General features: G+C 44.3%; 1 protein-coding gene across 3 annotated transcripts in view; it reads right to left on the bottom strand.

Annotated features, from left to right (window-relative positions):
* Window positions 1-2,299: 2,299 nt before the first annotated feature.
* Window positions 2,300-12,076, bottom strand: part of LOC134354589 (calpain-9-like) — a 107,591-nt gene continuing 97,814 nt past the window's right edge. For 2 of the 3 annotated variants that reach the window (XM_063063560.1, XM_063063558.1), the window contains 2 exons: window positions 10,857-10,915; window positions 2,300-6,599 (listed from right to left, as the gene is read on the bottom strand). In XM_063063560.1, coding sequence (XP_062919630.1) covers window positions 6,573-6,599; window positions 10,857-10,915 — 86 coding nt within the window. In that variant the 3' untranslated portion in view covers window positions 2,300-6,572. Of the gene's footprint in view, window positions 6,600-10,856; window positions 10,916-12,076 lie in introns of those variants that run through there. The other variant, XR_010019855.1, reaches the window with a different exon arrangement.

Genomic DNA, 12,076 nt, shown 5'->3' with positions numbered 1-12,076 from the left:
ACGACCAATTAACCTCCCAACTGATACGTCTTTGGACTGTGGGAGGAAACTGGAGCACCCGGAGGAAACCCACACGGTCACAGGGAGAATGAACTTATAGCTTGGGGCAGTAATTATTATGTATCGCAATGTACTGCTTCTGCAAGGAAAACAAATTTCACGACATCTGCTGGTGTTATTAAGCCCGAATCTGATAGGACTAGATGGGAATCTTGGTTGGCATTGACCAGCTGGGCTGAAGGGTATGTCTCTATGAAGCTCTGTTCTGCATCACTGTGTGTCTTTATTCCATCTTTCATTTGGAAGATGGGAGCTCCAGCAATGGACTGGAGTACCAACCTGTTCTATCACTCAAACCAAATTTGCTGTTCTCTGGGTGTATTCTGCAGTTAGAATATATAGCAAATATTAATTTCACTAACAGATTTTCAGATCTTCAGATTTGAATGTGGATTGCAGATTGAATTTAAAACAGCTCAGAATAATGGGCTTCCTGGAGCTGCAGGTTGGGCTCAATCACAAACAAAGGAACATTCCACTTGACCTCAGGTGCCAGCATCTGCATGAATGCAGCCTAGGGTCATTTTGGGTGTCTGGAGTGAGGGTGTGAAGGTGTTTCAAAACTGTATGTAATTGAAAGGAAGCATTGCAGACACATTGTAACTACAGAATTGTCCTGCTGTTACCTTTACTCATTAGCATATAAAAATGTCATGTGACATTAGGAGGAAGAGGCCTGCCTGACCCAGAGTGGCTCAAATATGATGACTGCTGCTGGTTTTGCTGAATAAACACTTCTGTATCCAGTAGCTTCAGCGTCTCTCCAGTGACTTTGCTCACAGTCACAACACAATGGTTAGGTGGACAACTTTCATCCTACATTGGGGCTCCTTTCAGAATCAGCCCTTGGAATCACTGAAATACAAACAAGGCCATTCAGTCCTCCACATACACCCTAACCCATTAAATTTTGGGAATACTGTGAACAAAGCTGAAGAAACATAGAAAACCTATAGCACAATACAGGCCCTTCAGCCCACAAAGCTGTGCCGAACATGTCCTTACCTTAGAACTACCTAGGCTTTACCCATAGCCCTCTATTTTTCTAAGCTGCATGTATCCATCCAGGAGTTTCTTAAAAGACCCCACCGTTTCCACCGCTGGCAGCCCATTCCACGCACTCACCACTCTCTGCGTAAAAAAAAACTTACCCCTGACATCTCCTCTGTACCTACTTCCAAGCACCTTAAAACTGTGTCCTCTCGTGTTAGCCATTTCAGCCCTGGGAAAAAGCCTCCTGACTATCCACACGATCAATGCCTCTCATTATCAGGTCACCTCTTATCCTCCGTCAGTACCTCCTGGGCAGTTGTCCATCGTATCCAACAAATTTCATGACAAATACCTGTGATATTAAACCTGAGTCTGAGGCCTGTGCGTGAGAGTCTTCAAAGTGGGGCAGTACAACGCCCTCAACCTCGCACCTTCGGGTCCAGTGGTACCAATAGTTGTCACAAACTGGGCTCTTCTTTGTTTGCGGTAGTCTCCACAAAGCATCGCAGAACCGCCCTCCTGGCCATTGGATCTAATCCACCGAGCCCACTAGAGCTGGCTTTGAATGCTAGAACGGCCAGGTTCCTGTCTCACTGCACTACGAGGCTACCAGCAACCCTCATTTGGTTTAGCCCGCCTGTCGCAGCAAAGTACTGGGATGGGCCCTGTGTCACATGCAGACAGCTGCTTGGAGCCACAGGGGAGAGCTGGGTGTCCGGTGGGGACCAAAGGTGAGTGAGCTGCCCTGGAATGGACACGACAAGCCCCTTCACTGATGTGCTACCCCTCCCTGGACACCTCACACATCCCAGAACCTCCTGCACAGCGTACCAAACAGCAGCCTTGTCTGCAAAACCCTGTCCCACCATTGGGGGGGGGGGGGCAGTAGTACAGTGGTTAGTGTGACGCAGTTACAGCTCAGATGGGCAGAGTTCAGAGTTCAATCCTGCCCCCTCCGTAAGGAGTCTCTGTACATCCTCCCCGTAGAAGGCGTGGGTTTCCTCCAGGTGCTCTGGTTTCCTCCCAATGTCCAAAGGCGTACCGGGTAGGTTAATTAGTCATTGTAAATTGTCCCATGGTTAGGTTAGGGTTAAATGGGGGGCTGCTGAAGTGGAGTGGCTCCAAGGCCCAAAAGAGCTTGAACTGTGTTGTACCTCAATAAAATGCTGATCAATCAGAAGTCCAGGAGTTGTCGCCCGAGGGCCCAGTGGCCTGTCCTGGAGATGGGAGGACTGTCTGTGTATTTCAGTGGGTGGGAGGGAGGAAAACACGCCTTGTTTTGCTCTTGCATTGTGGGTGTGCCATGCTGCGCCGGTGCCAGAACGTGTGACGACACTTGCGGGCTGCCCCCAGCACGTCCTTGGGTGTGTTGGTTGTTACCACAAACGAGGCATTTCACTGTATGTTTCAATGTACACGTGATAAATAAACCTAAATCTTTACTTAGAATTTAAACGCAAACAACAGGAATTCTGCAGATGCTGGAAATTCAAGCAACATACATCAGTGTTTCCAAAGACAAGAAACATTTGAAAACATCAATCTTTTGCCATTAAGGTTCAGAATTGGATTCTTTGATGCAATTATCATATGTTCAAGAGCAGCACTCAAAAATGTTATTGCAAATAACAAAAGACTTTTGCAAATCCAAAGCAATACACACAAATAAATGCGAATAACTGTGAATATCTCACTATTTTCCTGAATATAGCTTCTGTAGAGAGAGAATTGAGAAAAAAATACAATTCTATTGTTCTGCATTCCAAACATATGATAATCAGTGAACTAATTTTGATGTGTTGCCAAGTTACTGAATTTATTATCCTGCAAACATCAGGCTCCTGAACCGTTGAGGATAACTTCACTCACCTCAACACTGAACTGATTCCACAACCCTTTGGACTCACTTTCAAAGACTCTACAACTCATGATCTCAATATACATTATTTGTTTATTTACTATTATTTTGTTTTTTTTTATTTTTTGTATTTGCATTTTTTGCACAGTGGTTGTTTGTGTGTAGTTTTCATTAATTCTATTGTGTGAAGAATGAGGAGGAGTGACTTCATTGAAACCTATCGAATGTTGAAAGCCCTCGATAGTGTGGATGTGGAGAGGGTGTTTCCCATGGTGGAGGAGTCTCAGACCAGAGGGACGTCCATTCAGAACGGAGACGAGGAGGATCTTCTTTCGCCAAAGGGTGGAATGCATTGTGACAGATAACTGTGAAGGCCAAGTCATTGGGTATACCAGCAAATCTCAGGCTGGTATATGGTGACATATATGTACTTTGATGACAAAATTTACTTTTAATTTTGAAGCGTTGGAATGTAGGAAACAGCCAGTTTGCAAACTGTAAGCTCCTAAAAAGAACAGTGAAAATAACTAGAGAACCACACACGATATGCTGGGGGAACTCAGCAGGTCAGGCAGCATCTATGGAGGGGGATAAACAGTCAACCTTTCAGGCTGACGCCCTTCTTCGAAACAATCTGTTGTGGTTTCGGGGCATATTCTGGAGTTTGGGTATATAGGAAATATTAATTTCACCAGCAACCACAATGTGGATAGTAGACTGAACTTAAAATGCAGCCCTGAACAATTGCTTTCTTGGAGCTGTGGATTGCCGTTGATTACCAACCAGACAATGCTGATTAACATTCATTCTGGGTGTCTGGAGAGTGGGTGGGAAGGTGGTGGTGTGTGAAACTATATGTAATTCAAAGGAAGTATTGTAGATACATTGCAACCAAAGAATTGTCCTGCTGTTACCTTTGATCTTTATCATACAAAATGTTGTGTAATATTGGGTCAGGAGGCCTCTTCCTCTAAGAGTGTCTCAATATGATGCCTGCTGCTCATTTTTACTGAATAAGACACTTCTGTGTCCGCTAGCTTCAGCTGTCTCTCTGCTGACCTTTGTTCACATCACAACAACCCAATACACCAAAGCCACCTCTACTACAGTGGTGATATGAACACACAGCAGATGGACCCTACATTTCATGTATACAGAAACACAGAAAATAGGTGCAGGTGTAGGCCATTCAGCCCTTCGAGCCTGCACCGCCATTCAGTATGATCATGGCTGATCATCCAACTCACAACCCTGTACCAGCCTTCCCTCCATACCCCCTGATCCCTTTAGCCACGAGGGCCATATCTAACTCCCTCTTAAATATAGCCAATGATCTGGCCTCAACTGTCTCCTGTGGCAGAGAATTCCACAGATTCACCACTCTCTGTGTGAAGAAGTTTTTCCTCATTTCGGCCCTAAAAGGCTTCCCCTTTATCCTTAAACTGTGACCCCTTGTTCTGGACTTCCCCAACATCGGGAACAATCTTCCTGCATCTAGCCTGTCCAATCTCTTTAGAATTTTATACGTTTCAATAAGATCCCCCCTCAATCTTCTGAATTCCAGAAAGTATAAGCCTAGTCGATCCAGTCATTTATGAAAGTCCTGCCATCCCAGGAATCAATCTGGTGAATCTTCTTTGTACTCCCTCTATGGCAAGAATGTCTTTCCTCAGATTTGGGGACCAAAACTGCACACAATACTCCAGGTGTGGTCTCACCAAGGCCTTGTACAACTGCAGTAGTACCTCCCTGCTCCTGTACTCGAATCCTCTCGCTATAAATGCCAGCATACCATTCGCCTTTTTCACGGCCTGCTGTACCTGCATGCCCACTTTCAATGACTGGTGTATAATGACATCTAGGTCTCGTTGCACCTCCCCTTTTCCTAATCGGCCACCATTTAGATAATAATCTGTTTTCCTGTTTTTGCCACCAAAGTGGAGAACCTCACATTTATCCACATTAAATTGCATCTGCCATGAATTTGCCCACTCACCTAACCTATCCAAGTCACCCTGCATCCTCCTCATTAATTATAGTTAATACCATTGTATTGGAAGCCAGCACTTTTGTTCCCCAGGGCAGAAATGGCTAATATCAGGGGTCACAATTGAAAGATAATTGGAGGATAGTATAGGGGGATGTCAGAGGTAGATACTGTCAGGGGTGGTGATGGAGGCGGGTTTGCTAGGAGCATTTAAAAAGTTCTTAGATAGGCACATGGATGATAGGAAAATAGAAGAATATGAGGGAAGAGTGTGTTAAAAATCAGGGGTTCCCAACCTTGTTTACGCCATGGACCAACACCATTAAACAAGGGATCCTTGGACCCCAGGTTGGGAACCCCTATGTTAGACTGATCTTAGATTAGATTAAATGTTGGCATAACATTGTGGGCCGAAGGGCCTGTACTATACTAAATTCTATGTATAAACTTTAATTTATGTTTTTTTTGTGAATGCTGTGCTCTGTATCGCTTTGCCAAGGATTGTGGACACGCTATGTTGGTGCCAGAATGTGCGGCGACACTTGTGGCTGCCCCCTGCACACCTTGATCTTAAACACGAATGGGTAACACCAACATTTCCCTGTATGGTTTGATGTAGATAGAACCTAGAAGAGTACAGCATGGGAACAGCCCACAATGCTGTGTCAAACTAGCTAAAACGCAAATCAAAAATCTCCAAGAACTAATCCCTCTCACCTACGCAATGTCCGCATCCCTCCATCTCCTGATGTTCATGTGCCTGTGCAAAGGTCTTTTAAAAGCCTCAAATGTATTTGCCTCTACCATCATACCAGCACTACTCTCTGAGTGAAGAACTTACCCCTCACATCCCCTTTGAACCTACCCCCTCTCACCTTCAATGCATTCCCTCTGCTTTAGATATTTTTAACGTTCCTACAGTACATCATGGAGATGGCCAGATACAAGGAACCATACAAAGTCCATAGCTTGTGTCTGTGAATGTGTACTGGCTCTCTGCTCAGAACTAGGCGGTGGGTATCTGCTTCAGAGAGCTACTGGTCCGTAGAATCCCAGTGGTACATAGAGAATGGTATCCTCACCATACATTGAATGGTCCACAGGACCTTGGATGGTCATTGAATGGTCCTTATGAGTCTAGGTGGACGTTGAATGGTCCACATGACCCTGGATGGACATTGAATGTTCCAAATGACCCTGGATGAACATTGAATGGTCCAAATGACCCAGGTAGGCACTGAATAGTCTACTGGACCCTAGGTGGACATTGAATGGTCAAGAGGACCTTAGGTGGACATTGAATGGTTTATAGGATCTTAGCTGTACATAAAATGGTCAACTGGATCCCAGCTATATATTGGATAATTCACCAGGTCCTAGCTCTACACTGGATGGTTCACAGGGTCTTAGCAGTCCATTGGATGGTTCACAGGGGCTCAGCTGTCCATTGGGTAGTCCATGGGGTCTCAGCTTTTCATTGGACGGTCCACATAGTCTTCGCCGTCCATTGGATGGTCTACGAGGTCTCAGCTGTCTAATGGATGGACTATAGTGTCTAAGCTGTCCATTGGATAGTCAACATGGTCTTAGATGTCCGTTGGATGGTCCAAAGGGTCTTAGATGTCCAATGGATGGTCCACAGGATCCCAGCTCTACAGTAGAGTTCATAGGGTCTTAGCTGTACATGGTCATCTGCAGCCACTGTTGGAGGTAAGAACAAGAGTGGTTATTTTCTTAAGGAAAACTGAACAATAATGTAGTTATTACACATCAGGGTAATTCACGGTAAATGCGCATATGGTGACAGTATTTAGAAGAGTTGCTAATAATATTTGTATTCTTTCCTCATTAAAGACTGAAAAGGGAAAAATTTCTAAATTTCTAAATCACCATTCACGTCCCTCTCAGATCACCCTTTAGAGTTTTACAGGCAACGAAGGGTTTTGCCACCGTGGCAAAAACTTACACGCAAAGAAACCTCACACAAACACCAGCACTGCTGTGACAAAGAGTGGCGTCCGACGCGTCAGGGCAAGCCCACAAGTGTTGCCACACTCTGGGCAAGCTCACAATTTATAAACTCTAACCCCCAAGTCTTTGGACTGTGCAAGAAAACTGGAGCACCCAGCGGGAACACATGCAGTGACCGGGAGAAGATACAAACTCCTCACAGAGAGCGGCAGAAATCAGAATCAGAATTAGGTTTAATATCGTCTTGAAATTTGTAGTTAAATAAGTAGTGCAAAAAAAGAAAAAAAAAGGAAGTGAGGTAGTGTTCATGGGTTCAATGTCCATTCAGAAATGGGATAGCAGAGGGGAAGAAGCTGTTCCTGAGTTGCTGAGTGTGTGTCTTCAGGCTCCTGAACCTCCTCCCTGATGGTAGCAATGAGAAGAGGGCGTGAACTGAGTGAGGGTGGTCCTTAAGGATGGGTGCTGCCTTTCTGAGGCATCGCTCTTTGAAGATGTCATGGATACTACGGAGGCGAGTGCCCGTGACTGAGCTGACTGAGTTCACAACTTTCTGCAGCTGACTTCAATCAAAGGAGATTCACCAGAACGCTGCCTGGATTAGCGAGCATGTCTTACGCGGGTAGGTTGTGCGAGCTGGGGCTTTTCCTTTGGAGCGACGGAGGGTGGGAGCAGAGCTGTTACAGATTATTAGAGGCAGAAGAGAGTGTATCACGATTCCCAGGGCAACAATGCCCCATAGCAGAGGACATCTGTTTAAGCTGGGTGGGGGAAACTTCGGGGGAGATGTCAGAGATAGTTGAAACACAGAGCACGACCGGGTGCCTGGAGTACGCTGCTGGAAGTCGTGTTAGAGGTTGACACACAGGGCAGCAGAGTAGCATGGTGGTTAGCTCAACACTACTACAGCTGTGGGTGGAGTTGTGAGTTCAGCTCTGGCGTCCTCTGTAAGAAGGTTTGTAAGCTCTTAACGTGTGCGTGCATAGGTTTCCTCCAGGTGCTCTGGCTTCCTCCCATAGTCTAAAGATGTATTGGTTAGTAGGTTGATTGAGTATTGTAAATTGCCCTGTGATTAGGCGAGGGTTAAATCAGTGGGTTGCTGGGCAGTGTGGGCTGGAAAGGCCAGTTCTGCGCTGCATCTCTAAGTAAATATTTAATTAAAAGATAAATAATCTAAATAAAATTAGGGACATTTAAGAGAGACTTAGATAGGCAGATGGATGTAGGAAACATGCAGGACGATGGGCTGTGTACGAGAGAAGGGTCGGGTTTATCGTGAAGTATTTATATAGGTTAGCACGACATTGTGGGCCGAAGAGCCTGAACTGTTCGCATGTGGTATTTAATCATTCCTGGTGTCGAGACCTCCCTCTTGTTCTCTTGTTGCTGGCATCAGGAAGGAGCCCCAGGAGCCACACCACCAGGTTTTGGAACAGTTATCACCTCTCAACCACCAGGCTCACATGGAGGGGATAACTTCACTCACCCCAACGATGGCCTGAACTATGGACTCACTTTCAAGGACTCATGTTCTTGATATTTATTTATTATTTTTCTTTTTGTATTTGCACAGTTTGTTCTCTTCTGCACACTGTCCGTCCTGTTGTCTGCTGTCTTTCACTGATTCTATTGTGTTTCTTTGTACTTACTGTGAATGCCACCAAGAAAATGAATCTCAGGGTTGGATACTGTGACATATATCAACCTTCAAAATAAATATTATCATCAAAGTACATATATATCATCATATACAACCCAGATTTTCCTGTGGGCAAACGTACCAAATCTATAGAATAGTAACTATAACAGGATCAATGAAAGATCAACCAGAGTGCAGAAGACAACAAACTGTGCAAATGGAAATATAAATAAATAACAATAAATAATGAGATAACGAGATAAAGATTCCTTAATGTGAGATCATTGGTTGTGGGAGCATCTCAATGATGGGGCAAGTCAGTGTAGTTATCTCCTTTTATTCAAGAGCCTGATGGTTGAGGGGTAGTAACTGCTCCTGAACCTGGTGGTGCGAGTCCTGAGGCTCTTGTACCTTCTACCTGATGGCAGCAGCAAGAAGACAGCACGGCCTGGGTGGTGGGGATCTCTGATGATGGATGCTGCTTTCCTGTGACAGCTTTTCATATAGATGTGCTCAGTGGGTTAGGAAGGCTTTATCTGTGATGTACTGGGCCAACTCCATTACTTTTTGTAGGATTTTGCATTCAAAGTAAACTTATTTTGAACTCTAACCCTCCTCCTCTTCTCTCCAATTTAGAATTTATTTCGCTTCTTAATCTTTGTAGTTCTGATGAACGCTTGTTAACCTGAAATACAGTGCCTATAAAAAGTATTCAACCCCTTTGGAAGTTTTCATGTTTTATTGATTTACAACATTGAATCACAATGGTTTTAATTTGGCTTTTTTGACACTGGTCAACAGAAAAAGAAACTTTCATGTCAAAGTGAAAACAGATTCCTACAAAGTGATCTACATTAATTACAAATATAAAACACAAAATAATTGATTGCACAAGTATTCACCCTTTCAAGTGAGTATTTAGTAGATGCACCCTTGGCAGCAATTACAGCCTCGAGTCTGTGTGGATAGGTCTCTATCAACACATCTGGACACTGCAATTTTTCCCCATTCTTCTTTACAAAACTGCTCAAGCTCTGTCAGATTGCATGAGGATTGTGAGTGAAGCTACAAATTCACAATTGGATTGAGGTCTGGACTCTGACCTGGCCATTCCAGGACATTAACTTTGTTGTTCTTAAGCCATTCCTGTGTAGCTTTGGCTTTATGCTTGGGGTCATTGTCTTGCTGGAAAACACATCTTCTCCCAAGTCACAGTTCCCTTGCAGACTGAATCAGATTTTCCTCCAGGATTTCCCTGTATTTTGCTGCATTCATTTTACCCTCTACCTTCACAAGCCTTCCAGGGCCTGCAGCAGTGAAGCATCCCCACAGCATGCTTCATGGTAGGGATGGTGTGTTTTTGATGATGTGCGGTTTGGCTTATGCTAAACGTAGCGTTTAGTCTGATGGCCAAAAAGCTCAATTTTGGTTTCATCGGACCATAGACCCTTCTTCCAGCTGACTTCAGAGTCTCTCACATGCCTTCTGGCAAACTCTAGCCGAGATTTCGTATGATCTTTTTTCAACAGTGGCTTTCTCTTTGCCACTCTCCCATAAAGCTGTGACTGGTGAAGAACCTGGTCAGCAGTTGTATGTGCAGTCTCTCCCATCTCAGCCACTGAGGCTTGTAACTCCTCCAGAGTTGTCATAGGTCTCTTGGTGGCCTCCCTCACTAGTCCCCTTCTTGCACGGTCACTCAGTTTTTGAGGACGGCCTGCTCTAGGCAGATTTACAGCTGTGCCATATTCTTTCCATTTCTTGATGATTGACTTAACTGTATTCCAAGGGATATTCAGTGACTTGGAAATGTTCTTGTATCCATCTCCTGACTTGTGCTTTTCAATAACCTTTTTCCAGAGTTGCTTGGAGTGTTCTTTTGTCTTCATGGTGTAGCTTTTGCCAGGATACTGACTCACCAGCAGTTGGATCTTCCAGATACAGGTGTATTTTTACTACAATCAATTGAAACACCTTGACTGCACACAGGTCTCCAAAACATCTTCACTTAACTAATTATGTGACTTCTAAAACCAGTAGTGATTTGCCATGTCATATTTTTGGGATGGATACTTATGCAATCATTAATTTGTGTTTTATATTTGCAATTAATTTAGATCACCTTGTAGAGATCTGTTTTCACTTTGACACAGAAGAGTCCTTTTCTTTTGATCAGTATCAAAAAAGCCAAATTAAATCCACTGTGATTCAATGCTGCGAAACAATAAAACATGAAAACTTCCAAGGGAGGGGGTGTGAATACTTTTTATTGGCACTTTATTAGCTTGGTTCCTCCCTCTACAGAGGCTGACTGACTTGCTGTATGCTTCAAGCATTTGTGTGGCCAAGCTCACCTCTTTGTAGCCAATATTGACCACGCCGGTTCCAAACTTGTCCAGTGTTCTGAAAGCCCCTGGAAGAGAATTAGATTCTGTTACCTTAAATCAACATTCAGAGGCTTTTAGAACTATAAAGAACGTAGTTGGAGAAGAACAGTTCTGTCTGGATGCGTTGGTACGGCAACTGCTCTGCCTGTGACTGCAGAGAGTTGTGGACACAGCTGAGCCCAAGACAGAAACTAGCCTCCCTCCACAGGAGGCATAGAAAAGTACAGCACAGAAACAGGCCCTTCAGCCCATCGAGTCTGTGCCAACCCATTTAAACAGACTACTCCTATCCACTTGCAGTGGGACCACAGCCCTCCATATTCTACCATTCATACACTCTGCCTATCCAAACTTCTCTTAAACATTGAAATCGAGCTCGCATGCACCACTTGTGCCAGCAGCTCATTCCACACTCTCACCACCCTCTGAGTGAAGGAAGTTTCCTCTCATGTTCCCCTTAAACTTCTCTTCTTTCACCCTTAACCCATGACCTCTGGTTGTAATCCCATCCAACCTCAGTGGAAAAAGCCTGCTTGCATTTACCCTATCTATACCCCTCATAATTTTGTATACCTCTATCAAATTTTCCCTCAATCTTCTACATTCCAAACAGTAAAAATCCTAACCTACTCAATCTTTCCTTATAACTCAGGTCCTTTGGTTCCAGCAACATTATTCTAAATTTTCTCTGTATTTTTTCAAGCTTACTTACATCTTTCCTGTAGGTAGGTGACCAAAACTGAAGACAATACTTCAGAGATCAGAGATTAAGGGAGCTAGGGCTTTACTCTTTGGAGAGAAGGAGGATGAGAGGAGACATGATAGAGGTGTACAAGATAATAAGAGGAATAGATAGAGTGGATAGCCAATGCCTCTTCCCCAGGGCACCACTGCTCAATACAAGAGGACATGGCTTTAAGGTGAGGGGTGGGAAGTTCAAGGGGGATATTAGAGGAAGGTTTTTTACTCAGAGAGTGGTTGGTGCGTGGAATGCACTGCCTGAGTCAGTGGTGGAGGCAGATACACTAGTGAAATTTAAGAGACTACTAGACAGGTATATGGAGGAATTTAAGGTGGGGGCTTATATGGGAGGCAGGGGTTGAAGGTCAGCACAACATTGTGGGCTGAAGGGCCTGTACTGTGCTGTACTATTCTATGTTCTATGTTAATACTTCAAATTAGGCCTC

This window comes from Mobula hypostoma, chromosome 12, assembly GCF_963921235.1.
Source record: "Mobula hypostoma chromosome 12, sMobHyp1.1, whole genome shotgun sequence".
NCBI lineage: Eukaryota > Metazoa > Chordata > Chondrichthyes > Myliobatiformes > Myliobatidae > Mobula > Mobula hypostoma.
Note: the sequence above shows the minus strand (reverse complement) of the source record. Positions and strands in the feature narration are given on the sequence as shown.